This window comes from Giraffa tippelskirchi, chromosome 11, assembly GCF_054371585.1.
Source record: "Giraffa tippelskirchi isolate mGirTip1 chromosome 11, T2T-mGirTip1v1.2.pri, whole genome shotgun sequence".
Lineage (NCBI taxonomy): Eukaryota > Metazoa > Chordata > Mammalia > Artiodactyla > Giraffidae > Giraffa > Giraffa tippelskirchi.
Genome location: NC_137285.1, coordinates 148,021,116 through 148,048,209, shown reverse-complemented (window position 1 = coordinate 148,048,209; position 27,094 = coordinate 148,021,116). Strand labels below are relative to the sequence as shown.

The 27,094-nt window shown below is 51.4% G+C and overlaps 1 protein-coding gene across 1 annotated transcript; it reads right to left on the bottom strand.

Annotated features, from left to right (window-relative positions):
* Positions 1-4,020: 4,020 nt before the first annotated feature.
* Positions 4,021-15,927, bottom strand: LRRC55 (leucine rich repeat containing 55). The gene is made up of 3 exons (XM_081538923.1): positions 15,634-15,927; positions 12,628-14,142; positions 4,021-8,385 (listed from the first exon to the last, which is right to left on the bottom strand). The coding sequence occupies exons 2-3, from the start codon at positions 13,325-13,327 to the stop codon at positions 8,150-8,152; spliced, it is 936 nt and encodes a 311-aa protein (XP_081395049.1). The 5' UTR covers positions 13,328-14,142; positions 15,634-15,927; the 3' UTR covers positions 4,021-8,149.
* Positions 15,928-27,094: the final 11,167 nt, after the last annotated feature.

Below are 27,094 nucleotides of genomic sequence, written 5' to 3'. Positions count from 1 at the left end.
GGCCAGGTCGCTGGGAAGGAAAAGTCGCTCTATCCTGGATGCTAGCAACCGCGGGGAGGATGGACTCCTGTCCAAAGGCCTTCCCCCACCCCCCCCACCAACGATAATCACGGGGCAAGAGCTTTTGTAGGCTGAGGGTGTCTACATGCCTAAACAGCACAGTCAACTCTTTGAGTCATCTTGAAAATTGGTCACTGGGGGTCTGACCAGCGTCATCCTGATTATTTTAAAACAATTTATTGTTAGTTGGAGGATAACTGCTTTACAGTACTGTGTTAGTTTCTGCCATGGATTGTTTTAGGGATCGTTAATCTTCAGTTCCAAGGTCAGTTTGTTTCCATTTCTTGAGGCCAGTTCTTGGAACTGTGGCGGCTGATGTCAAGGCTACAGCCTGGACATCTTGCAGTTAGTTTTTCCTCCTGGTGGGAGTTTCAGCATCTGTAAGACAGCTCGTAGGACATGGCTCAGAGTATTGTATATAGCCCTTGAAGGAACTCGCGGGTCCTTGACTAGGCTTAATGACTGTACGGTTTCCATTTGGTCTCCTTTGACAGTTTCCCTTTGTTTCTGCATTTTTCTCACTTCTCTGATGAAACCTATTCTTTGGCTACAGTTTTTCCACAGACAAAAGGCAGGCAGGGTACGTGGTGGGGCTCGGTGTGTGTGTCAGGGAGAAGGACTGTAGGATCCTGCTCTTTTCAGAAGCATATAGAACAAAAAGTCTATCAGCTTTTTCAGGAAGGTGAATTGCTAAGAAACCATGAACCTGGATTTAAAAAGCTATTGAGTATTGAGACCTAAAGCAAGTTTCAGGCCAGCATCCTTGTACCAGCAGGAGGCAGAAGATGGCAACCCCTAAAGCATGCAGGCTCCCCAAAATCCACTTTAGACACGGCCGGGATGGATAATGGAAAAGGGAGCCCGTTCAAGAGGCAAGGGTCAGAAGCTGCAGAGAGAAACCCACAGAGGATTTCCAACCAGAAAGTAGAATCAAGATCAAATAAAGGAACGTGACCTGAGGCCTTCATAATGCTCTCCCCTCGGGATTTCAGAACTGCTACGGGCCACAATTACTGTGTGTTTTTATTTTCACCCTTTCTTTTCAAGGGCTTCCCTGGTGGCTCAGGTGGTAAAGCATCCACCAGCAGTGCAGGAGACCTGGGTTCGACTCCTGGGTCGGGAAGATCCCCCGAAGAAGAGAATGTCTATCCACTCTAGCGTTCTTACCTGGAGAATTCCATGGACAGAGGCTACAGTCCATGGGGTTGCAAAAAGTCAGACACGACTGAGGGAATTTCTTTCCCAACAAGGAAATTTCAATTTTCTGTTACCCTGTCCCTGTGCCACGACTATGTACTGGGTGTGTGTGGTAAGTAGTGGGTGGTGAAGTTTCCTTTTTAGTTCGTAGATCACTGGACCACAGGAGACCTCTCAGAGAATACTGCGTCATTAACATATTTTTTTCCTCTTTTTTTGGCTGTGCCCTAAGGTTTACGGCATCTCAGTCCCTGGCCCCAACCGGGGATTGAACCTGGGCCAAGGCAGTGGAAGCCTGGAATCCTAACCACTAGGCCATCAGGGAACTCGCACACCATCGGCAATCTTGGGCTTTGTGCTGGACGTGGTGACAGGTAAGTGTGAAGGGGAGATTGAAACTGGTATTTAGTGATCACTGGAGCAGGTGGCGTTAGAGACCGGTGGTGTTTACCAAACCCTGCTTCTTTTGCTTTATAATTATTTACATTGTAAATAGTAGTCCCTAGAAGTTAAATGGAGCCAAGGCACTGAGTTCTGCCGGCCAGCAAAATATGACTTGAATTTATGGATGGTACCTCCAGTTTTGCCCCCACAACCTTTGAGGCCTCCACACTGCAGAGAATTCAGTGGAGGGCTCTTTGGCTTCAAGGTCCTTGAACAGCCACGTGGAGCAGAGCCTTTGACATGCATTGGTATGTGATGTGAGTGGGATATAAGCCTTTACTGTGCCAGAGAACCCAGCAAACACACCTTTATCCTACTGAGATTTGGGGATCACCTGTTATCACAATTAGCCTACCTTGACCAATGAAGTAATCAAATTTATGCAGAATGAAACATACAGGATACGTATTGGTTTCACCACCTTCCAGTTTTTTTTGCACCGAGTATTGACAGAGGGTCTTTGTAACTAAAAGCTGACTTCTGAGTGAGACTGGATTTTCTTAAGGCTGCATGCTGTTCTTGTCCCCTGAAGTCAGCGAGTCCCCAGGTATTAACATTACTGAGCGTCTAAACTAAACCAGGAACTACTACTTACTTGCTGTGTAATCTGTCTGGGCCTCAGTTTCCTCATCAGGAAATGGGTATAATGAAGACCTGTCTTGGGTTGTGGTGAGAATTAAGCCCATTAATTCATGTGTTGCGCTCAGCACAGGATCTGGTCATATATCATGCTCAGTAAATGTTTCATCACTATCATCATCATCATAAATTGCAAGGTGCTAGGGACAGATAGCCCTGAGTGAGATAGACAAGGTCTGGCCTTCTGAGATACCTGCTCATTTCACGGCCCTTAGATTTGATCTTGCGCTTGTTCAGTGCAGTGTCTTTAAGTCCCTCTTTTTTTTGGCCATGCCACACGGCGTGCGGTATCTTAGCTCCCCAATCAGGGATCGAGCCTGCACTCCCTGCAATTGGAAGCCGGAGTCTTAACCATGGAACTGCCAGGGAAGTCCGTAAGTCCTTATTTTAAGAGAAAGAAATTGCCCCTCTCCAGACGACTCCAGAACACATTGGTTGGGGCCGTGCCTGTTCTCTCCATCTGAGGGTTCTGAGTCAGTGGGTCCCCTGTAGTGGCTTTACGCGGCGGGTGCAATATTTGTCTGTGCTCTGCGGCAACAGGTGTGGGAGGACTAGAGGGAGGTTAGGATGTGCACTGGTGGAAAGAACCACTTCCAGCTTAGAGCCACTTCCTAGAGCACTGGGGTAGCCAGGCTGCCTTCGTACCTGTAGAAGTCGATTTTGCTCCTTCTTTTCCTATCTCTGTTCCCAAGGTACACTGTCCAACCATCTCATTTCTAATGATGCGTAGGCAATACTTGCAAGACTCAGCAGGTTGAAAAATCTCTCCTTTTTAAATTTTTAATGATGTATTTTGGCTGTGCTGGGTCTTTGTTGTGGCATGTGAGCTTAGTAGCCCTGAGGCATCTGGGATCTTAGTTCCTGGACCAGGGATCAAACCTGTGTCCCCTGCATTAGAAGGCAGATTCTTAACCATTGGACCAAGTGGAAGTGCTAGTCGCTCAGTCATGTCTGACTCTTTGCGACCCCATGGACTGTAGCCCATCAGGCTCCTCTGTCTACGGGATTTTCCAGGCAAGGATACGGGCGTGGGTCACCATTCCCTTCTCCAGGAGATCTTCCTGACCCAGGGATCAAACCCAGGTCTCCTGCATTGCAGCCACCAAGGAAGTCCCCAATCCTTTCCTTAAAAATAATACATTAACCTATGAGAACAGAGACTGAAGCTACACCTGCGATGGCCTTATCCATCCGCTATACTGTGTGTGTAGACGACTGGTTTACTTGTATGTCTGAGCTAGCGTCGTCATGTCCACGTGGCTGGCATGGACCATCTCCCAAGCATACCCTCCTTAGTGATGCTGACTAGACAGGTACACCCACTTGACTTGCCGTGCTTTACAGATGACCCAAGCTGCAAACACCAACACATATAAGACATATGCTCTCTTCTTTGTATAATTCCAGGCACCAAAATATGCCTACACGTAGTGGGGGTGTGCATACAGACGCCAAGTGTATTCTTTTCTGCCTGGTAGAAATATGCTTCTGTGAGGTTCCGTCTACTCCCACACGGAGCCCTCCACGGCTGGCACATCTCCTAATTATTCCATCCGCTCCCTCCCCATGGACCCTTGGTGTGTATATTTTGGCACATTCGCTTGATTCCTCCTCCTTTTGTCTCCCTCTTTCTCTGCCTGCCTCCCTCCCCCTTCCTCCTCTCCATGACTCTTTAGAAAATTTGTTAAACTATACATTCTTTATTATTAATGTACGTTTATGAAAAATTCTTCCCAGTTACAAAAGTGCATGGTTATAAAATCATCTCCATACAAAGGTTGGCACCGTCCCACTCCCCGCCCTGCCCTAACCCTCCTGCCCCCAGACATCAGCCCTCCGCCGTCGAGAGAGCTCCTGGGTCCAGAACTCTCCAGCCAGTGTGCTGCGGCCAACTCGATGGTGCTCGGCGAAGGACCTTGCCGCCTGCCTCCTCCCCTTCCCTGCTGCCTCCTTCTGCAGCTGGGGAGAGCAGATGAGCTTCTCCAGCTTCGGGAAGATGTTCTTTGGAGGAATGGACAAGCGTGTTTTCCGGTACCCTTTCAGAGCTGGAACCGATGTCAGAGTGGCACAAACAAAGACATCTCCAGGGAACATGGGGCCCTAGGTCTCCCCTGACGGAGAAGTAGCTGTCTCGGTCTGTTCAAATTCCATACACCAAGCTGCTCAAAAGAAGCCGGTAAACTATAGCAACCTGCGCGTTGCTCAGTTGCTCAGTCGTGTCCAACTCTTTGCAACCCCATGGACTGCAGCCCACCAGGCCCCTCTGTCCATGAGGTTTCCCAGGCAAGGATACTGGAGTGGGTTGCCATTTCCTTCTCCAGAGGATCTTCCCGACCCAGGGATCTAACCCGTGTCTCCTGCATGGGCAGGCGGATTCTTTACCACTGAGCCCCCTGGGAAGCCCCTAGCAGCCTAGGGGACCTTCATGGACAGGGTTCCCTGGGCATCCCTGTGGGGATGGAGATACAGAGAAGCATTTGTCATCAGGTGCACACAGACGTGGTGTCCTTTCTGAAGAACAGTTTTCTTGGCCTGGACCTGGCCGCCCTAGCCCTGTTGGGTAGCTGAGCTTTGCTATCCTCCAGCTCGCATGCCCTTATCTTCTGTGGTAAGGACAGGCCTCTGAGGGTTGGGGGGCAGGCAGGGTGTCACTAGGCTGCCTCAGTTACATACTCGTCTCTCCCGTATTTCCTGAGCAGCTATTCTTACCCCTAGCCGGAAGGGATTCCATCTTACTGTAGTAAGCCGTGCAGTAAAGAGACTGCTGAGTAGACCACATCAGAGAACTGAACTCAGGCTCCAGAAATACGGGTGCCGTATCAGGAGGCAGCAGCAACCACAGAACCCCACGCACAGACACATGGACTCAGAGATACCCCAAGGCTCACACGCTAACCAGTCTGGACAAAGCCTAATGAAGCTCTGTAGGAGCAACATCGTGGATCCTTAGTCAGTAGGGTTGTGGGAAGGATACCAACCAGGACAGCTAGATTATTTCCAGAAGCTTTTTCTCGAGAAGCTTGCTTTGAGAGCCTGTTCAAGACGATGGTGGTGCGGGGCAAGGGAGAAGCAGGGAATTCCACTGCCATAGGGAAGTTAATTGCATTCTACATTGTGATTTATTAACTGGGGGCCTTTTAGTAGCTGGAGAAGCATCTATTCTTTAAAAGCCTGTATCCTATTCAGAAAAGTTTGCCGTCAGTGGGCACTAAGGAGTATTATTAGAGAGGATATTCGATCTCAAGGGTTGCCTTGTTTGGTCTAGTTCTACGCAAAAAAAAAAAAAAATCCTGTCTTAAAATATGTTAACTATATTTCAGCAAACCAGAGTCTCTAAGACTTTATGATAGATGTATATGGTGCCCTTCTGTGGGAGGTTTAACTGTTAGTGTTAGGACAGGACTGTTATTTCTAAAAGTTCTTCCTCAAATACTCTTTCTGTCATTGGCTGGACTTGCAGAGAGTGACCCCGGTCTGCCGGCCCCTGGACACGGCGGAATCGGGTGGGCGCAGTCCTGCTCCCATCGTCAGGGAGCAGAGTTCTGGCCCCGACGTTGTACGTCAGACGCAGAGGAGACAAGGTTCAAGCACCCCAGTTCCAGCAAAGTGTCGGGCACTCTTCTGGTTGATGAGCTCAGGCAAGCAGGCGTCGGGGAAGACTTCTTGGAGATGCTCTGTCACCCTCCTCCGTTCCTTTGCGGCCTGCCAGGAGGATGGGTGACGCAAGTTTACTGGAGCCAAGGGCACGGTGGAAAGTCCCCGATTTAATCCTCATCTCTGCCCATCTTGCCAGCATATGGGACTGGGTCCTAGAGTGGACCCTTATCCTGCAGAGGGGACTGCTTCCTGCTGCCTTTGTTCTTGCAACACAGACAGAAAGGCTTAGGCAGGATGGGGGAACACAGCTTTCTCTCCTGATTCCCAGAGGTCTTATCCTTTGCACGACTGCCACCATGGCCACCAGCTTTGATGTGTCGTTGACACTTTGCAAGTCAGGCCTCTTCTATGGTTTGCCCTAATGCAAGTACCTCTCATCTGCAGGATTTCACTGCCCTTTATTTAGCCGATAGACCGATAGACCGGGACCTTCACGGCTGGCTGTGAATTCAAGGGCCCCCCTGCTGAGCCCTCTCAGGCATTTTCTTCCTCAAGCATCTGGAAAAGCACTGGAAAGTGGACCGAGGTGGAGTTGAGTTGCCACCCTGCCATGCAGACAACTTGTACCTGCTCCGGAGTCTCTATTTTTCCATCTGTAAAATAAGTGCAAGGATGTTTGTGGTTTGTCTCCCACCCAGGGTCATGGAAAGTCAAGGAGAATGATACCAAAGCACTTCACAAACTGTCCAGTGCTGAACAAATACGGGAAAGCTCATGATCAAGATGATGAGACCGATGACGAAGAAGATGAAGATGCTAACTGTGCTTTGCACGTGAAGTTCCTTGATTTTTGACTGACCGGTTAGACAGGGTTCCCTGAATGGAGCTGCCTAGCCCCTTCCTTCTAGAGTAACCTGGGGTAAGAGACTCAACCCGCTTCAACTGATTCATCTATAAAATGGGAACAATGAAACTCACTAGGCAGTGTTGCTGGGAGAATTGAAATAAATGAGTCAACAGACTTACAAGCGTCCCAGGAGAGTGCCTGGTCCTTTCTGGAAGCTTCATCCAGTTGGAATTTGAACTTAGAGAAGGTTAGAGGAAGTTGTGATGTCCCCCAACTTGAATGGGGTTTTATTCTGCTTGTTAAGTAGCATATGACTCAACCTCTCTGAGCCTTGGTTTCTTCATCTGTAAAATGGGCACAATGCTGCTTACCTCAGCAGACTGTTGTGTGCTTGAATGGGAATTGTCTCTGGAGAGAGCCCTTCACCGTGCCTGACTCCGGCAGGTGCTGGGCAGTGAACAGCTCTCTCATTCTCACTGAAACGGGCCTGTGGCTCCGAAGGAGGATCGTGTGGTGGCCTTCTCCATCAGTCCTTGGGATCACGCTGCAGGGCTGCACCAGGGGGTGCACCGCCCCAGAGGGACCCCTTGGTGTGGGCACAAGAACAGTCACAGGATGAAGAGTCCCAGGGTACCAGGACTCCTGCTTCCCTCTTCGGAAGCCCACGCTCGAGTGCCAGGCGGGAGATTAGGGAGGGGAAAGGGTTCACTGCCCGGACCTGCTCGTCTGCGGGTGACAGCTGGCCACGTGGGGTGGGCAAGGGCGGTCAACGGGAGGGGGGTCTCACCTGGCGGCTGCCAGTAGGAGGAGGCTTAGGGGGCCGGTGCGGAGGTGTTGTCACCCTCCAGAGGCAGGGCTGGGCAAGGCCAAGAGCTGACGGATTGGGCGTCAGGGGGAAAGCTCTGGTCCTGTCCTGCTCCCTCTCTGTACTCTGAAGTCACAGTGACTGCTGTCACTGTCCACACGCCACGCGTGTCATCGGCTGATGTCAGCCCTTCTTTGTCTACGGACAAAGCAGGCGTTCCTTCTGATGAGGGGCACTTCACAAATCGCCTCCATTCTTGCAATGCTCTCGGATTTTCTCGACAGTAGACGACCCGTCGTCTGGGCCTCCATCACTCGACGTGCTGCCAAAATGCTTTGAGGGGAAGAGTTTTGGATTCCTGCTCCTCTGTTGGAGGTCAGGGCCTTGGGGGCCAGGGTGGAGGTCTGATCCAGCTGGCAGCCCCAGTTCCCAGCACAGCGCCTGGCCCCCTGGAGACGCACACACAAAGGTGGCTTGTGGCCTGGCCTGAGCTGTGACGGAGGGGACCGGGGCCCCGCGGAGCCGGAGTGGGCGGCGTGGAGGGGCGCCGGGCCCCCGCGTCAGATCTCTTCCTCTTCGCTGGCCTTGCTCCAGCGGTGGCAGCAGTTGGCGGTGATGCCCAGGAGGAAGTTGGTGGCCACGGACGCGATGGAGACCACGAAACCCACGAAGGCGATGAAGAGGTAATCGTCCAGGGTCAGGGTCAGGTGGCAGGCCTTGAAGCTCTCCTCCGTGAGCGAGAAGAGGGGCGCGCCCTCGACTTCCGGGGGGCCTCGGCATTCAGCCAGCTGAGAGTCTGCAACACAGAGACGGGGGCAGGGAGTGAGGCTCTGGAGGGGACGGATGGAAGGGAGAGCCCCCCACCCTGTCCAGGCGGAGCTGGGGTTTTACTGAGTTACTTCTGCATGCTTCACGGTTCACTCGCCTTCTTTAGCGCCCTCAATAACCCTCAGGGCAAGGATTTTTCGACCTACTGAATATTTCTATAGAGGTGGTGATGACTGCTTGGAAACTTTAGTGATTTGCCTCAAGTCCAGTAGCCCCTGCTAGAGGCAGATCTGAGGCTTTTGGGGGGATTTCAACATTATCCGTCTCTCACAATAACCTCCCAACCAGTCTCTAGGCTCCAGCCCTTCAACCATCTCCGCGCGGATGGCTGCCATGGTCCTTTTAAACGTGAAGCCCTACCTAGAGACTGTCATCCCGAGGGAAGTCTAAGTTAGAGAAAGAGAAATATATGATGTCGCAGAACCTAAAAAAAAAAAAAAAAAGATGATGCAAATGAACTTATAAAACAGGAATAGACTCACGGACTTAGAGAATGAATTGATGGTTACCGTGGGGGGTGCGTGGGGGTGGGGAGGGATAGTTAGGGAGTTTGAGAAAGTGTCAGCTGCTCAATCATGTCTGACTCTTTGCAACCCCATGGACTGTAGCCCACCAGGTTCCTCTGCTCATGAGATTTTCACCCAGGCAAGAATACTGGCGTGGAGAAGCCATTCCCTTCTCCAGGGGTATCGTCCCGACCCAGGGATCGAACCCGGGTCTCCTAACTTGTATAATATTGTACATCAACTGTACATCAATATAAAGGAAGTTAAAAAAAAAAAACACATGAAGCCCTGCCATGTCACGCTCTCTTGAGACCCTCCCTGGCTTCTTCCCCCTCCCACAAGGACCTTCCCTGTCCCGTCCACTCTCCTCCCGGTTTGCTCTGCTCCATCCACTTTCACTTCTCAGTCCTTCTGCACAACACCCAAGCACATCCCCTTTCAGGGTGAGGAGGGGGAGCCTTTGCATCAGTCCCCTCGGGAGGTGGTTCTTCCTGCCCAGATCTCTGCACTGCTCCCTCCCTCACTTCCTCTGGGACTTTGCTCAAATATCAGCTTAGCACTGAGGGCTTCTTTTATGATTCTACATAAAGTAGCAACCCCACTTCACCTTTCGCTGAGCATTCTCTATCTTCTCTACTCCTTTTTTTTTCCCCCAGTGTACTGATCACCATCTTCCAGTTTGTTAGCTGTTTGCTCCCTTTGAATGTAAGTTCTCCCTGTAGTGCCCTCAGCATTAGAGCAGGGGCTTGTCCATGTGAATGCACAATTAACCTTTGTTCATTGAATCTGAGAATGAATGACTCTGTCCACTGCAAAGCAGGGTATCTGTTTATGACCCCACGTGACTCTTCCAGATACACAAGAATGTAGGGTTGAGTATGGGCTCTGGAATTACCAGCCTGGATTCAAATCCCCTCTTTATCTCTCCTTGGGCTTCCTGATGGTTCGATCCCGGGGTCAGAAAGATCCCCTGGAGAAGGAAATGGCAACCCACTCCAGTATTCTTGCCTGGAGAGTCCCATGGACAGAGGAGCCTGAAAGGCTATAGTCCCTGGGGTCGTAAGAGTCAGACATGATTTAGTGAGTGCCAGGTGGGTAGCAGTTCTGCCTCAAACTCAGGTATTCCTTGCTCAGGGGATAGATACAAATCAGACGCTCACCCAGGGCAAGTCTTTTTTGCCTTTCTGGCTCTTAGGAAGAGGGGCGATATGTAAGAAGTGGATCATTGAACCTCAATGTCTAAGAGAGTCAATGCGAAGGAGCTTTTAAAGCTATTCGGTACATAAAAGCTGTGTATTCATTCTGCAGTTTTTGAGGGAAAAGAATAAAATGCTGGACTGAAATCGACTCCCTTGAGAAGTGGATGAAGATGATTCTGAGAAATGGATTCTTAGAAACGGAGAGTCAGGTTCAGAAGGCAGATGAGACCTCCCTCCCGCCCCAGGGTTCAGGAGTCCCTGTAGGCTGTGGGCACAGTGACCCAGACCCCGTGGAGGACGAGGTGGTGCCTGGGGTTGACCATCAAGACATCATCGTCTTGGAACTGGAAGATGCCGAGCCCCAAAGTCTCCCTCGCAGGCATGAGTGGGGTGGTGACGATCCATCGTGAGGCTGGGGGGTGTGGGAACCCTGAGGGCGGTTGGCAGAGCCCTCAGGAGGGCAGCACAAGAGCCTGTGGGCTGACAAAGCCCTCTGGTTAGTTCAGGGACCAGCCTTGAACCTGATTTATATCCCAAGGGGTCCTATGGCCCTGTGTGTGGGGATTTGTCCAAAATGGAGGGACAGTAATGGGAATCCCATCAAGAAAAGGGGAGGAGGAAGCAGAAAAGACCAAGCGAAGAGGGTCACCTCGTCCTCCCTACACCAGCAAGTTCTTTGCCCCCAGGAGGAACTTATCCTGGAGAGTGAGATACGGGGGAAAAGCGTGTTCCGCGGAGGAACAGGGAGGCTGGGTTTCTGGCTGCGGCCCACCGCCAGCCTCTTGGCCTCCCTGGAGCGCGGTTCCCCGTTTGCAGGGACACGAGGCTTCGCTGACGGGACCTGGGACCCCCCTCCCGCTCGCTGGGGCCCTGCGCTTCTTCCGAAGGGCAGCGGGGACCTCCGGGCCCCCAGAACAGAGGGAACCCCTCCGTGCGGAGGAACCCAGTGGGACCTTTCTGCCCTTAGTGCGGGCGAGAGAGGAAGGAGGCGCAGCCTGCAGAGGCTGGGTTAGAAGGGGGGCGGCTCCAGGCAGCCGGCCCGGCTCCTCCCACCATCACCCCCGCCCCGGACCCCAGCTGGTCCCAGAGAACTTCCTCCCACAGCTCCGCGGGAGCACGAAACCTGACCACAGCCCTCCCCCACGCGAACTGGTTTGATCCTGGGCTCCGCACCCGGTCCTCCTCCCCCGCCCCCACCTCATTCAGCATCGCGTTCTCTCAACACGCTCCGCCCAGGCTCTGGGAAAGCCCGTGAGGGGTGCCCCCCAACCCGGGCTGGTGCGGTCATTCTGCTGGTGCCAGGGATGGGGTGGGATCAGGGCTCCAGCAGCCTGCCTGCGGGCCCAGCCGACCCGCGTGGTTCAGGCTCCTGCGGGCCCCCGTCCACTCCCCACAGAGGCTGGCTCGGGAAACTGCCGAGGAACAGCATCCCTTTTCAGACCTGATCCCTCCAGCCCAAGCCCAGCCCTTGCAGAATTCGCAGAGGCCCTTCAGCCGGCCCGGAACTCAAGCTCTGACCCCTCCTGCTAGCCTAGAACCTGACTCATCAGGATACATCCAGAGGGCAGCCAGGGGTTGAATCCTGACTCCAACCCTTAACAGCTGTGGGACCTTGGGCAAGTTTCCGAACCGACTCTGTGCCTTGGTTTCTTCCTGTGTGTGTGTGATCAGGGTTCTTGTGAGGATATGATGAGCCAGGTATGAGGTATTAGTTGCTCTCTCGTGTCTGACTGACTCTTTGCAGCCCCACGGGTGGAAGCCCGCCAGGCTCCTCTGTCCATGGATTTCTCCAGGCAAGAATACTGGAGTGGGTAGCTATTCCCTTCTCCACGGGATCTTCCCGACCCAGGGATCGAACTTGAGTCTCCAGCATTGCAGGCGGATTCTTTACCGTCTGAGCCATGGGGGAAGCCGGATGAGTTAAAACGTAACATATTTAGAATAGGGCCTGGCGGATAGTAAGTACTAAAATAAATAGGGTGAGCCATTTCTGTTTCTTCCAGTATTCAGCATACTTAAAAAGCAGTCTGGTAGAGTAGCACAGAGCTTCGAAATCACATAAACTTGGGTTTTCTCCACGGCTCTGCCACTTTCTACGTGAGTGTGTCTGGCCAAGTCTTTTCATTGTTCTAAATCTCAGTTTCTTCACCTGTAAATTGGGGCTAACAAGAGTGGGGTCCCACGAGGTAACACCCGCTGAGTTGGAGGGTCATGGTGGATGCTCCATAAACACTGTCGGTTACTAATGAGCTGCTGTGACTTACTAGCACTCTGTCCCTTAGTCTCCCTAGGTCATCAGTACCACGGGGGTGGGTGAGGGCGGGGTCTGTTTTATTAATGCTGGGTCCTCCACCCAGGGCACACACAGCAGAGACTTGGGCATCTTCGACCATGCGGCGGAGGCCAGCCCAGGTCCAGATCCTCCCTAGGCGGGGTCTCCAGCCCCTCCCTCTCCCTCGGAGCCTTTGCTCTCGGCCCCCACCCCCCCAACCCCCTCCGCCTTACCAGCGGTGCAACGCTGGATGCGGTTCCGCAGCCACTTGAGCAGGGGCTCCATGGTGCAGCCGCATACCCAGGGGTTGCCGCCGATCTGCAGGGTCACCAGTCCGGGCAGGCCTTCTAGGGCCTCGAGGCTGAGGAAGGCCAGGCCCCCGAAGCTGAGGTCGAGGTCCCGCAGCTGTGCCAGGCCCTGGAAGGCGCGCGGGTGCACCCGGCGCAGCCCTGGGTTGTGGCTGAGGTCGATGTGCACGAGGCCGTGCGCGGCCTGGAACATGCCGGCGGGCACGTGGCTGAAGTTGTTGTAGCTCAGGTCCAGGTGTGCCAGGCGCTTGGCGTGGAGGAAGAGGCCCGCGGGTAGCTCCACCAGGGAGTTGTTGCGCAGGCTGAGCGCCCGGAGCTCCCTGTAGCACGTGAGGTAGCCGGGCGGCACGGCGGCTATGCGGTTGTGCGCCAGGCTGAGGTTGCGCGTGTCCACGGGCAGCTCCGGGGGCACGGAGAAGAGCCGCTGGCCGCTGCAGTCCACCGCCTGGTTGTGGCACGTGCAAAGCACCGGGCAGCTGGCGCCGCCGTCCGAGGGCATCACCCCGGCCGCCACGAGGAGGGGCACCAGCAACAGGGCCGGCCGCGGGGGCCCAGGCCAGGGCCGGCGGGCCCAGGGGTCGCCCATCTTCGGCTGCGGGCAACAGTGGTGCTGAACGGAGCCCATCAAGACGGGGGCTCTGGCCGTGGAATCAAGAGTCAGCAGCTCAGAAGGGCAGCTGCTCCGTCGGGGGCCGGAGCCCTGGGAGGTGGGGCTTGGGGGCCCTGTGGGGTCATGGCTTAAGCCTCTCACAGGGGCCTCGGGGCACCCGAGGGCTCCCTGGGTGAGCGCCACTGGAGGTCTCCTTTGGAGATTAGGGGGGCTCGCCACCCAGCCGAGGTCCCCAAGGGTTGGAACAGATGATCAGAGCTCGAGAAAGGGAGGACACAAGGATTCGGAGGGACCAGATGCCCGCACGTCGGGGAAGGGGCCCTGCCGGTCTTTGGGGTCCTTCTCGCCCATGACTGTTGGGTGCTCCCCCCTGGGCCGTGTCTGAGAGCTGGGAGGGGCGTGGAGGACAGCTGAGGTGCCTTCTGAGGGGCCTGGCAGGTCCCGGGAAGCCGAAGCCCAGTCCCAGGTCTGGGAAGAGGAGGCGGCCAGGGCTGCTGCTGTGAATCCTGCCCTCAGGGTCTCGGAGGCTGTCTCTCCCAGGGGCCCAGGGGGCTCGATCTGGGAGTACTGGGGTGGCCGTCTCGGGGAGGGGTCCCAGGGCGAAGGGGACCTCCAGGGGCCTCTGGCCGCCTCAGTCCTCGGGCTCAGTGTCTCCCGAGGTCCCCGGGGAGGGGAGCACCCCGGGGAGGGGAGGACCCAGGCGAGCCGCGCTCTGGGCTGCTGCGGCGGGAGGAGCAAGTGGGCTCCGCGTCCGGAGGCGCAGGACTAGCAGGGCTCAGGCGACGGTCCCCGGCGGGCTCGGCGTTCAGCGGGCGGGGGCAGACGCCCCTCTGCCGACAAGGAAAGCACTCAGGGGGGCGGCCGTGCCCCCGGGTGCCCCGTCCTCCGTCCCGGCTTCCCGCCGCCTCCCCACCCCCGTCTGCTTGTTCTCTGCGTCCTGCCTCTCCGCGGAGGGCAGCACCTCGGGTCGCCCGCGCGCCCTCCCGGCCCAGCCTGCCGCCCTCCCGCGGCCCCCTCCCCGCCCAGGGCTCCGGGTTGGGCGCAGCGCGTTTGCTGCGTCTCCCTGCCCCGCCCCCATCAGCAGCAAACGCCCCACCTTTGAACAACTCTCTAAGAAAAATGCACACACGCTCTGGCTGTTTGCACCTCCTTTCCACACTCAGCACTCCCATCTCTCTCTCTCTCACACACCTACTCACACACACAGACACACACATACACACAGACACACACACACAGACACAGACACACATACACATATACACACACAGAGACACACACAGACACACTCTCACACACAGACACACACAGTCACACACAGACACACACTCACAGACATACACACTCACACACAGACACACACACACACACACACAGACACACATACACATATACACACACAGAGACACACACAGACACACTCTCACACACAGACACACACAGTCACACACAGACACACACTCACAGACATACACACTCACACACAGACACACACACTCATATACACACACAAACACACACTCTTTCTGACACACACAGACACACACACAGACACACACACAGACACACAGACACACACAGTCACACAGACACACACTCAGACATACACACTCACAAACAGACACACACACAGACACACACTCATATACACACACACAGACACACACTCTTTCTGACACACACAGACACACACTCACACACACTCACACAGACACACAGACACACACTCATATACACACACTCACAGACACACACACTCACACACAGACACACACACAGACACACACTCATACAGACACACACTCTTTCTGACACACACACAGACACACACAGACACACACAGAGACACACACAAACACACATACACAAACACACAGACACACACAGACACACACACACACTCGGCCTCCCCATGTTTTGCCCTGGCCCGCGCTCGCACCTCCTCAGCTTTCTCCTCCTCCTGCACGCGCTCCTGCAGAGCCCCCACTATCTTGCACCCCGGTGCACCCCTAACCCCGGCACCCTTTCCCACGGACACCCCGCGCCGCCCTCGGCCCCCAGCGGGCGCCCACACACGCACCGGGCAGGCGGGAGGCCGAGCGCGGACACGCCCGGCAGCCCTGCCCGACCCGGGCCGGCCCGCTCCTGCCCACCTGCCGTCCTCACGTACCCTCCCCTCACCCTCCGCTCCGGCGCTGCTCTCGGCTCACGCTTCCAGCCTCCATCCCACCGGGAGATCACCCCGCTGCCCGTAACCAGACCCCTTCTTCCTGAGCCCCAAGCTCCCCCTGCACCCCCACGCCCCGCGGGAGCCCACTTACTCGGGTCCAAGGACACCGCCATCCGCCTGCGGCAGACCCGGGCGCCCCTCGCTCATCCTGGCCTCCCCGCGCGCGGCTTCAGGAGGACAGACTGCCTCCCGGGCTGGTCCCCTCCCCCGGCGTCTCCTGCTCGGTGGCTCCGGGATCCTGGGGCGGCATCCTCCGGGGTTTCCAGCGCTGGGGTCCCCCTGCCGCTCCCCTTCTTTTAGTCGAAGGGGAACCGAGAGAGGCGGCTTAGAAGAAAGTTCACGGAATCCGAGTGCTTCTCACCGAAACTCAGCGGGTGCCGAGGCTGCTGGGGTTGGTGGCTTCCGCCAGGTCCTCCCCTGCCTCCTCCCCCCGTCTCTCTCCCTTTCCTGCTCCCTTTTTCGCTCCCTTTTTTTTTCCTCGAGGGCCAGGTACTGACGTTTCACGGTCTCTTAGCAACAGCCTCCACATCTCTGAGCAACAGGAGAGCAGGCGAGGGACCCCACCGACACGGCAGAGCAGGGAAGGAGGCATCGCGGAATCCGCACCCGCGGCTCCTAGTGATGGGACGAAGGGGGCGAAGGGGACCGGGGGGGCAGACAGGCAGGGTCGGGCCGCGGCGGAAGAGCAGGCGGGGACAGAGGGCGAGAGGGCCCGGGGAGAGCCTGGGGCAGGGGCAGAGGCCTGGGTCTGCAACCTGAGCCGAGGAAGGGAAGCTTAAGGGCATCAGATCCGAATGGGAAAGGAGTAAGAGCTCGGAATAGAGAAAGGAGGAGAGTGGGGAGTGGGGGACAAACTGGGGGAGGCAGTAAAGACAGGAATGGAGACAGAAAAAAGAAGGAAGTGCGTGAGACCAGCTTTCTGCCTTGCTGGGCTGTGTCTATTCGGTCTATATACAGCATCTGTTTCCCTGGGTCTGAAGGTATTCCGGTAACTAAGTACCAGGTGACTAGGCAGGCTCAGAGCTTGTCAGGGATGACTGTAGGTCGTGGGGACTTTTCTGGGTCCCTTAACTGTCCCTAAGTCCTGACCTCTCGAGCTTTGAGAGCCTCTGGGAGGCAAAGGGCTGACTATCCGTCCCAGGTGAGGTGTACCTGGGGTTGTAGAGACTGGTCTGCCTCTCAGGAGTGAACGTTGCCAGGAAAACCTTGTGCTTCTTGCCCTTTGTCCAGGCCCGGAGGCTCCGTTGTCCCGTTTGCCTCTCTCCAAGCTTCCTGCTCACTCCCACCCCAGACCGACTGCAGAAGACTTTGCAGAAGTCTTTGCAACACCTCTTTTCTTGGTGACCCATGGAGCCAGTCTCTAGCTGCCCTGAATTAAAAAAAGAAACAAAAACATTTGGCTAGTTGTTTGGTCAAAGCCCTGGCTCATTTCTTCCTTTAATTATTAGTTACTGAGCACTCATTGTGTGCTGTTTCCCTGGGGGCTCGGCTGGTAAAGAACCTGCCTGCAGTGCAGGAGACCTGGGTTTGACCCCTGGGTTGGGAAGATCCCCTGGAGAAGGGAATGGCAGCCCACCCCAGTATTCTTGCCTGGAAAATCCCATGGACAGAGGAGCCTGGTGGGCTACAGTCCATGGGGTCACAAAGAGTCGGACACGACTGAGCGACGAACAACAACCACTGTCTGCTGGGCACTTGGTTACACGGTGGGCAGATAGCCACTGGTAAGATAAACGTAAGTTCTGCCCTTATAAGGGCTAACTCAAAAATAAATAAATACAGAGCTAATGTCAGTCCTGTCTGTCCACTCAGTTGATCTGAGGCTCCTTCTATTTCAGTAATATCTTAGAGCTTTGGGGGAACCTGAAATGGAATAGTAGAAAACAGATATCATTTTGTACAGATTTACAAAGTTCTCAAAATCACTATCTTTTCTAGCTTGAGTGTTTTCTTCAACTGGAGGATAATTGCCGGTAAGGCAATTACTGCGTTGGTCTCTGCCGTACAACAGTGCGAATCAGTCACAATGATACATGTACTCCCGCCCTCATTTCACCCGTCTCGGTCATCATACGGTGCCAGGCTGGGCCCACTGTGTGATATGGCAGCTTCCTGGGAGTCATGAGTTCTACACATGATGGTATGCATGGCATGCATACTACAGTGTGTGCAGTGCTACTTTCTCAATTAGTCCCACCCACTCCTTACCCCTGTGTCCACAGTCCATTCTCTGTGTCTGCCTCTCCATTTCTTCTCTGTAAATAGGTCCGTCAGTTCTATTTTTCTAGATTCCATATATATGCATTAATATACCATATTTTGTTTTTCTCTTTCTGACTTACTTCACTCTGTATGACAGGCTCTAGATTCACCCACCTCACTTCAACTGCCTCAAATCCATTCCTTTGTATGGCTGAGTAATACTCCATTCTATGTATCTAACATGATTCTTTTTCTTATGTGGCCATAGATGGTCTCCTTCCCTTTTCACTGTCCTTTCTCATATTAAGCTCATCTGGAATCTTCCATGTTCTGCAGCGTCTAGCGCAGAGCAGCAGGGTAGCCACTGCATTGATGTTTACACGCTGAGTTGGCTGAGGAAAATACAATTTGCATCCACCTCCCTCCCTAAAGAAGGGAATTTTTATTCAATTCATTTATGAACTGAGAAATGAAATCTTCCTCTTAACGCACAAAACACAACAGCGTGTGGAAACAAGTTGCCCTGTATAAACAAGTAAAGCAAAGGAGCAGAATATCTTATTAACACTGAAAAATGATAGAAAACGTAATTATCTCAGTGGAAGCTAAGAAAGGTAATTGGTGCCTTTCAATATTTAATGTTGACTAAAGGCATATTCGTCAACTAAAGACAAATCTAGACAGCATATTGAAAAGCAGAGACATTACTTTGTCAACAAAGGTCCACCTAGTCAAGGCTTTGGTTTTGCCAGTGGTCATGTATGGATGTGAGAGTTGGACTATAAAGAAAGCTGAGTGCCGAAGAATTGATGCTTTTGAACTGTGGTGTTGGAGAAGACTCTTGAGAGTCCCTTGGACTGCAAGGAGATCCAGCCAGTCCATCCTAAAGGAAATCAGTCCTGAATATTCATTGGAAGGACTGATGCTGAAGCTGAAACTCCAATACTTTGGCCATCTGATGCGAAGAACTGACTCATTTGAAAAGATCCTGATGCTGGGAAAGATTGAGGGCAGGAGGAGAAGGGGACGACAGAGGATGAGATGGTTGGATGGCATCACCGAGTCAATGGACATGGGTTTGGGTAAACTCTGGGAGTTGGTGATGGAGGCCTGGCGTGCTGCGGTTCATGGGGTCGCAAAGAGTTGGACACGACCGAGTGACTGAACTGAACTGAACTGAAAGGCATATTAAAAACAAAAAAGGTTTTCTTTCTTTACATAATATGTTTATATTTCTAGTTAGAACCAATAATATGACTGGAGGAAAATATTTGTGATAGTTTTCTTAAAAGATAGGATCTAGGCAAGAATGCCTTGTCGCCATTTGAAACTATAGCTTTCTGAGCTATAAAATAGGAATAATTAGGATGGCACCTACTCCATGCGGTCGTTTCAGATTACATGGATTGTTATTAACAGAGCACTGAGAGCAGTATGCAGTAAGCATACAGACGCGTGTGTGAAATGAATAGATAAAGCAGAATAAAACGAGCTGCGGAGTATAAGATTCCTGAACTAGTTACACGGCAAGGAAAACAAATGACACAGAAATGGGAAGTGAAGAAAGGAAAAAAGCCACATTTGCTGGTGATTTGAACATATTCTTGTGCCAGATAAGTCTCCAAACCTTTTGGAAAATCCCAACTCAGAAACATCCTAGCCTATGTCTTCTGTAAAAGTGAAGTTTAATGGGGATAGTTATCTTTTAAATGATTTTTTTTAAATCATAGTCGTTCTCTAAGTTAAGTATTAAACCACCGTTTCCAATACCGGTGTCTTACGGTACACTGTGCACCATGAGAAAAGTGTTTGTTCTCAGATAAGTCTGAGAAACATTGAATTAAACAAAATGAAGCAAATTTATTTATTTATTTAGATTTTTCAGAGGTTTTAATGTGAAAACATTCACGGTGACTCAACAAGGGAAAGGGGGGGAGAGCGAAAGATGTATAATATCCAGCATTCCTCTTATGTCGGGTGGCTGGCTACTCCCCTTAGCAGAATGAGTTTCTCTACACAGCAGCCTTGCAGTGGGAGTGACTCAATTTTGAACCCCAGTAAAATGATAAATTATTACATATGGCCTCTCAGGGTCTCTTGCAATTTATTGAAACCATGACTGTTCAATCATGAATGTGAAAGATTTACTCTAATGGACAAACACACAGAAATTAATCTGAGGTATAGATATAAGTGAACTGAACAATTATTTTTATTACTATTATGATAGTTTGACATCCATGTTAAATTTGTTGTAATAATGATAGAAAACCTTCAAATGCTTGAGAACAAATTTACTCTACCACATAAGAATTTTGCTCAGGGAAAATTATGAAACGTTACTAGAATGACAATACAGGAAGAAATAGAAAGCTGATTTTTCCAGTTGCTGAGAAAGCTTAACGATAAGAAAGGTGACTCTGCTTTCTACATTGTAATAATTTAATGAAATATTTAGCAGAATCCGGTGAAAACCATCTGGGAGAAAAAGGGGCAGGAATGCACAGATGATGTTAGTAAAGATGATGATGCTGGGCAATGCTTAAAAGTAATGGTGGTAGATTTACCTAACTAAAAAAAAAAAGTTAAAAAATATATTGTAAGCTGAAAATCATTCTGTGGTATTACTCAATATTTGTGCTTTGGAAAATGACCATGGGAATGACTGTGCTTTGAGTAAGTGCTTCTCACTGTTAGAATACAGAAAATAAAGAATGTGAAACAAAACCACAATATTGAAAGGAGTCCCAGAGTAAGAAATGTTATTGAGATTTTCAGCGTCATATTTCACTTTTATACCCTGAAAAAATTCCAAATGGTCCAGACTGCAACTGAGAATCAGTAAAAATATACACGCAGGACGAGAACAGAGAAGCACATTTCTCCCGGGTCTGGAGAGACGATATCTTTCTGTGTGTTGAGGAAATGCAGGACGTCAGTGACAAGATAGCTTTTGTCAAATACACAATATTGAGAAACAACAAGGTTTCATTGAGCAACAACAACAAAAAAAGTTAAAATAAAAATCAGAGAGAAAGGAAAGAAACTCAGTGAGAAAACAGACTTTAGATAAGTGATATGAAGTAATCCACGCGGGACTTCCTTGGTGGTCCAGTGGTTAAGACTCCACACTTCCAGCACAGGGGCGCAGGTTCGATCCCTGGTTGGGGAACTAAGATCCCACATGCTGTGCGGTGTGGCCAAAAAAAAAAAAAATTGGAAATAACCCATGCAATATATATATATGTATATTTTTCATGCAAACTATATTAAGAAATGCTACAGACAGAAGTCTTACAAACTGATATCATGCATAAATCTCTAATGCAAATTCAGAAAAGAAAATGGTGTATGTATTAATCATATCTAAATAAAAACAAAACAACCCCTAAAGCATTGTGGTAGGCAAGACTGGAGGATGATCCTTGTGGTAAGCAGAATAACAACTCCCAAAGACAGTCTAATCTCTGAAGCCAGTGAATATGCTAACTTAAATGGCAAAAGGGACTTTAGGGATGCAATTAAGAATCTCTAGATGAGAAGATTAGCTTGGATTTCCCAGGGAGGTCCAGTGTTACATAAGGATCCTTCAAAGGCAAAGAGGGAAGTAGCAGGGTCAGCAAAGGAGACATGATGATGGAAAAAGAGCTGGAAGGTGGTACCTGCTGGCTTTGCAGACAGAGGAAGGGGCAGTGAATCAAGGGATGCTGGCAGACTCCAGAAGCCAGAAAAAGCAGGGAAACAGCTGTTCTCCCAGAGCCTCCAGGCGGAGTCTAGCCCTGGTGACCCATTTTAGGCTTGTGACCTCCAGACCAGAAAGATAAGAAACATATGTTGTTTTAAGCCACTAAGTTTGTGGTAATTTGTTTCAGCAGCCAGAGGTAACTAATACAGCCCTGGAGATTCCTGCAACCCCCCCGCCCCCTCCCCGCCTCCTGTGTGTATTCAGGTCACCCCCGTCCCTTGAGTTTCAGCAGAATCTGTGACTATGATAAGCTATAGCTCCTGTGATTACCCCAATCGTCAGCTGATTGTGTGTTAATTAAAAGGGGAATTATTTAAGATGGCGTTAGCTAGCCAGGGGAACCCTTAAAAGGGCCCGGGCTCTTCCTGAATGGGTATTTGAGGAATATTCCCCATTGCTAGCTCCAAGAATGGGGGAAAGGACCTACGAGGTCTCTAGCTGCTGAGACTGATTCCTGGACAGCAGCCAGCAAGAGAACAGGGACCTCAATTCTACAACAGGAAGGACCTGCATTCTGCCAATGAGTTTAGAAGATGACCCGCAGGTCTCGATGACAGCGCAGCTGGCCAACATCCTGACTTCAGCCCAGTGACATATCCGGGGTGGAGGGCCCAGTTGTGCCAGGATTTTAATACATACATGTGTACTTTAAGCCACTCTGAGTGTGGAAATTTATCAGCCTAGAAGACTAACATCGCGTGGAAAAAGGCATAGTTTGGCTAGCACTTAAATGCGTGAAAACAATCCCCATTTTGTCTTAATATGTTCCATGAGAAACAATAAATAACGTCTGCAAAATTCTATGAGTTTAGTATCGGCGGGCCAGGTACCTGGACTCTTCCTGCAGGCCCTGGGCACTGGCTCAGATCTGCTTAGGAAATTGCTGGTCTCTTTGATCCAGCAATTAGGAAGAAATTACTTAATGCAAAAAATTCATGGCAGGGATATTTATGATAATGAAACATGGAGAAAGTATGAATGCCCAGCAACAGGAGGTGCCAAGCAAACATCATATTAATAGGAAGGAAATGCCATGGAGAACAGGATTAACTGTGGTTCCCTGATGGGTGATGCTGCTGCCTGGAAAGCATGTAGAATTGTGTTAATTGCATAAAACAAAGCAACAGTTGACTCGTAGTGACTCCACCCTTCACTAGCTGTGTGTCCTTAGGCTGTTTACTCATCCTCCTGGTGCTCAGTTTGCTCATCTCTAAAATGGGTTTAATTTTAGTTTGTACCCAAAGCTTTGAAAGAGGCTACCAGGAGATTTGAGAGAGGTGATATATGTGGAACCTGGCTTAAGAAACTGCTGGTCTCTTTGATCTGGCAATTTTATTATTTTATTTTTTGGTTCTTTCTAAAACTTTCATGATTTAGCCATTACCACTACTATTATTCACACTATATAAAATGGATTGAATGCCTTTTCTGCCTCACTCTTTAAAATCTCTTGATTCAACCTGGAGGCACTATTACCTTACCTGTAATTAATATTATACTGTGGGAGACTGTGTAACATAGGGGTTACATCAAGGGCTGTGGAGTAATAATAGTCGTAAACCGGACCCAGGATTATTATAAGAATTAAGTGACCTATGTAAAATGGTTCACAGTACCTGACTCATGGTCAGCTCTCAACACACCTGAATTATTACTACTCCTAAGCTACTACTGTTATTTTGGGAGAGGGGTGGTGGGGGTGAGGAGGAAACCCCACCTCAGACCACAGCACTGGTTCTTAGGCAATAACCCGAGCCCACCGTTTGAACCGTGAGCCACTCACACTTCCTGTTTCTTGGCTCCTGGATCCCCGGGCTGGTCCTTGAGCTGACCTCTGCTCCCTGCCTTGGTGACCTTCCACACCGCCCTGCTGGAGGTGGAGGTTAGCGTCCTGCACTGCTCCTCGCCGCTGCAGAGGTGTGTGCGTGTGCTCGCACGCGTGCATGGATATGTGTGGGCGAGGGGCACAGAGGACAGAGAGGGCGGGTGTGCATGCTTCAGAGACGCAAAGAGCAGAATCTCACAACTGGCTGTCTCAAGACAAGGTGTGTTCACACAATGTGATTGGCGACTGGCTTCTGTTCTCTGCCCTGCGCCTGCCCCCACCTTGGGGGGAGGGAATTGCGGAGGGGAGGCAAGGACAGATGGGATGAGGGGTGGGCGGGGGGTGTTCCTTTTATCACTCAGGATTCTGTTGGCCAGATCTTTCCTGGAATCACTGCTGCTGTCCTGCAAGTTCCAGGCAGCTACGAGACTCCGAATTGTTCCTACTGATGGAAAGCCTAGAGCTTATCAAGTGCGTTAATCTGAAAAGTTAATTTTATTAATTTTATAATTTTACGTTTTGGCCGCATGGCGTGTGGGATCTTAGAGTGGGATCAAACCCGTGTCGCCTACATTGGTACCATGGGGCTGCCAGGAAAGTCTCTGAAACGTTAATTTTATTAAAGTTTGCTAGCAAGTGCAACTCTCTGCTTTCTTAAGCTCTCCTCTCCCAGGAGTTCTCCATGTAATGGTATCTTTACTGGTCTGTTTCCATTGCTAGACTGTAAGCAACCTGTGGGCAGGGAATGAGCTTTGTTTATGTTTTTTCACAAGTGTTTAGTATATAATAACCTTGGGAACCGCATGAGTCCTTGGAGCGTGACCGTCTAGGAATATGGCTCTTTACCACTGGCGGCAGTGGCAAGAGAGAGAAATGGATGTAAAGGGTGAAATAACAGATCGGACTTCATACTCCATGTCCAGCAGAGTAGGAAGTGGAGACAGTTGATGTTGTCACTTTGAGATCCTGCTGAGAGAGGCCTGTGGCGGTGGGAGAGAGGCTAGGGGCCAGAGCAGAGGGTCTGGCTGCTCCCTTAGTTGGCCAGAGCTGGCCTGCATGGGGGCAGAGAGGAACCCATATATGTCAGATATCTAAAATATCCTGTTTTACAGACAGGGTGACTGCAATCCATCCACTTATTTGACCCCTTTGTTGGGTACCTACTGCATTCCAAGCCCCGTTCTAGGACCTGGAGTACCGCCGGGTTTGAAAGATGGGCGGCTTGTACCTGCGCAGCACGTGGGGCAACACCCGTCCTGACAGGTCAGCGTCTGTGACGGCTGCTGCTACACGTGCTGACAGCCGCTGTTTAGCAGGGAACAAGACAAAGTCCCCGACCCCTTGGTGCTCGCTTTCTGGTTGGAGACAGTGAACACACACACAAGCGAAACGGGGCATGATGATGGTGCTGCGAAGCAAGTCGAATCAGAGTACCGGGGCAGTAGCTAGAAATTTGCCTGAGATTTCAGAGCCAAAAGGAGGTAGAACTTGGGCCTCATGGATCTGAAGGGAAAGCGCCTGGTTTCTGTATCCACACGGCCTCCGAGGGAGGGACCGTGGAAGCAGGTGGCTTATGAGCATTTGTCTGCTGTGTGTGCTTATTCGCTCAGTTGTGTCTGACTCTTTGCGACCCCATGGGCTGTAGCCCGCCAGGCTCCTCTGTCCATGAGATTCTCCAGGCAAGAATACTGGATGGGGTTGCCACCTCCTCCTCCGGGGTATCTTCCTGAGCCGGGAATCGAACCCACGTCTCCTCTGTCTCCTGCATTGCAGGCAGATTCTTTACCCGCTGAGTCATCAGGGAAGACGATTAGTCCTCCCTAAAAGGATTCAGAACGAGAGGTCTTATTGGCCATCAAATATTTATGGAGCCCCTACTGTGCGCCAGGCAACGTGCTAAGCCATAGCAGTTAAGAAAATAGGCAACGTCTCTGCTTGGGGAGATAGGGGTGCAGGGGTAAAAAAAACTTTAAGTAATTGTAAAGACACAAAGCGCTTTGAAGAGAAGGTACAGGGAGGTCCAGGGAGGTAAGAGCAGGGCTCTGTGCTAGCGTGGTGGTGGGTAGTGGGGGAGACCCCTGCACATTAGCTAGATGAGATGTTGAGGGCCCCCCTTCTGTACCCTGCGAGGCGACATTCTTTATAAGCTCACTGACTTTGGTTATTTGTTTTTGAGTTATAGGTATCAACTTGATTAGATGATCTCTTTTTTGTGCTTCTACGAGCTGTTTATTGTTAATACTCTGCAGTGTCGTTTTACTCCTCAGATGCTTTTATAGCCCTTGCCTGTCTCAGGTGAGATAACTGAGTTCATATATGAAATACAGATTTTAATGAACCGAGAGGCAATGATAAGGAAGATGTTATTTCTCCTGAGTCTGAATCTGAGTCAGGAGGGCAGTGAGATGCACAAAGCGGGCTTATAAAAACCACTCTGCAGTAACGACAGCTCAAGGTGCCAGCCGTTGATGGCTTCTTTGATGATGGTGCATGATCACACTGTTCTGGTTGTGACCTATAGAAAATGCTCCACTTAGAAATTTCCTTTGACCTGATAGCCTACCCCTCTATCTTCTCTGCGCTTCCCAGGTGGCTCAGTGATAAAGAATCCACCTGCCAATGCAGGAGACATGGGTTTGATCCCTGTTCTGGGAAGACCCCCTGGAGAAGGAAATGGCAACTCACTCCAGTGTTCTTGCCTGGAGAATCCCACAGACAGAGGAGCCTGGTAGGTTGCAGTCCATGGGGTCCCAAAGAATCGGACACGACTAAACAACAGCAATGGCACCCCACTCCAGTACTCTTGCCTGGAAAATCCCATGGACGGAGGAGCCTGGTGGGCTGCAGTCCATGGGGTCGCTAAGAGTCGGACACGACTGAGCCACTTCACTTTCACTTTTCACTCTCATGCACTGGAGAAGGAAATGGCAACCCACTCCAGTGTTCTTGCCTGGAGAATCCCAGGGACGGGGGAGCCTGGTGGGCTGCCGTCTATGGGGTTGCACAGAGTCGGACACGACTGAAGCGACTTAGCAGCAGCAGCAGCAAACAATAGCACTATCTTCTCTAGCTGCGTAGACACATGTGAAAAAAATACAGTTTTTTTCACTATATAGAATGTAAAATGATTCATTTTGAAGATCATCACCCCTGCCCGGCTGGTTCCCTACATATTCCTTCCTTTGGGAGTGTCTGTTGGCCCTGAGCCTTTCTCAGATCTCCTCCTTTTGTGATTCTGATACTGTCCAGATGCGCTTAGCAGGCTGGACTCCACAGCCAGACCACAGAGCCGCTCTTGTTAACCAGCAGCTGACTCTGAATCACTCCTCTGACCCACTCGTTTGGGGCAGACGCCTTCTCCGAGGCATCGTTCAGAATTCCAAGAAGAGGACGGGTGGGAGGGGGCCCAGATCCTGCGCTGGGCTTCTCTGGAAAAGGGGAGCTGCCGTGATGAAGGAAGAAGAGGTGAGGCGCTTGGATTGGGAGGAGCTGCCAGCTTCCTTCCCAGGCTCTGGGAAATAAGACCTAGTTATGGGGTGAGTCTTGACGAGCAAGGTGTCACGTGAAATACCCTGGTGCTGCAGTGAGGTCACATCCACCTTTGGGACCTATGCCCTCTTGCTCTGTCTTACCTGTCCACCCCGACAAAGGTAAAAGATTGATCTCTTGTTTTAGGCACAGAAAAATTGCCATATTTGAAATAATTTGTTCTTGCCCGGGTCAGGGAAACCACCATTGATGATTTCTTTTTTTCGTCACCATTTTCTCCCTTGCCCAGAC

Bases quoted from the DNA above. Each gene is read 5' to 3' on its own strand.
- LRRC55 (XM_081538923.1), bottom strand. From the start codon at position 13,327: ATGGGCTCCGTTCAGCACCACTGTTGCCCGCAGCCGAAGATGGGCGAC. The intron at 8,386-12,627 runs GTAAGGCGGAGG...TCTGTGTTGCAG, and splicing joins CATCCAGCGTTGCACCGCTG to ACTCTCAGCTGGCTGAATGC.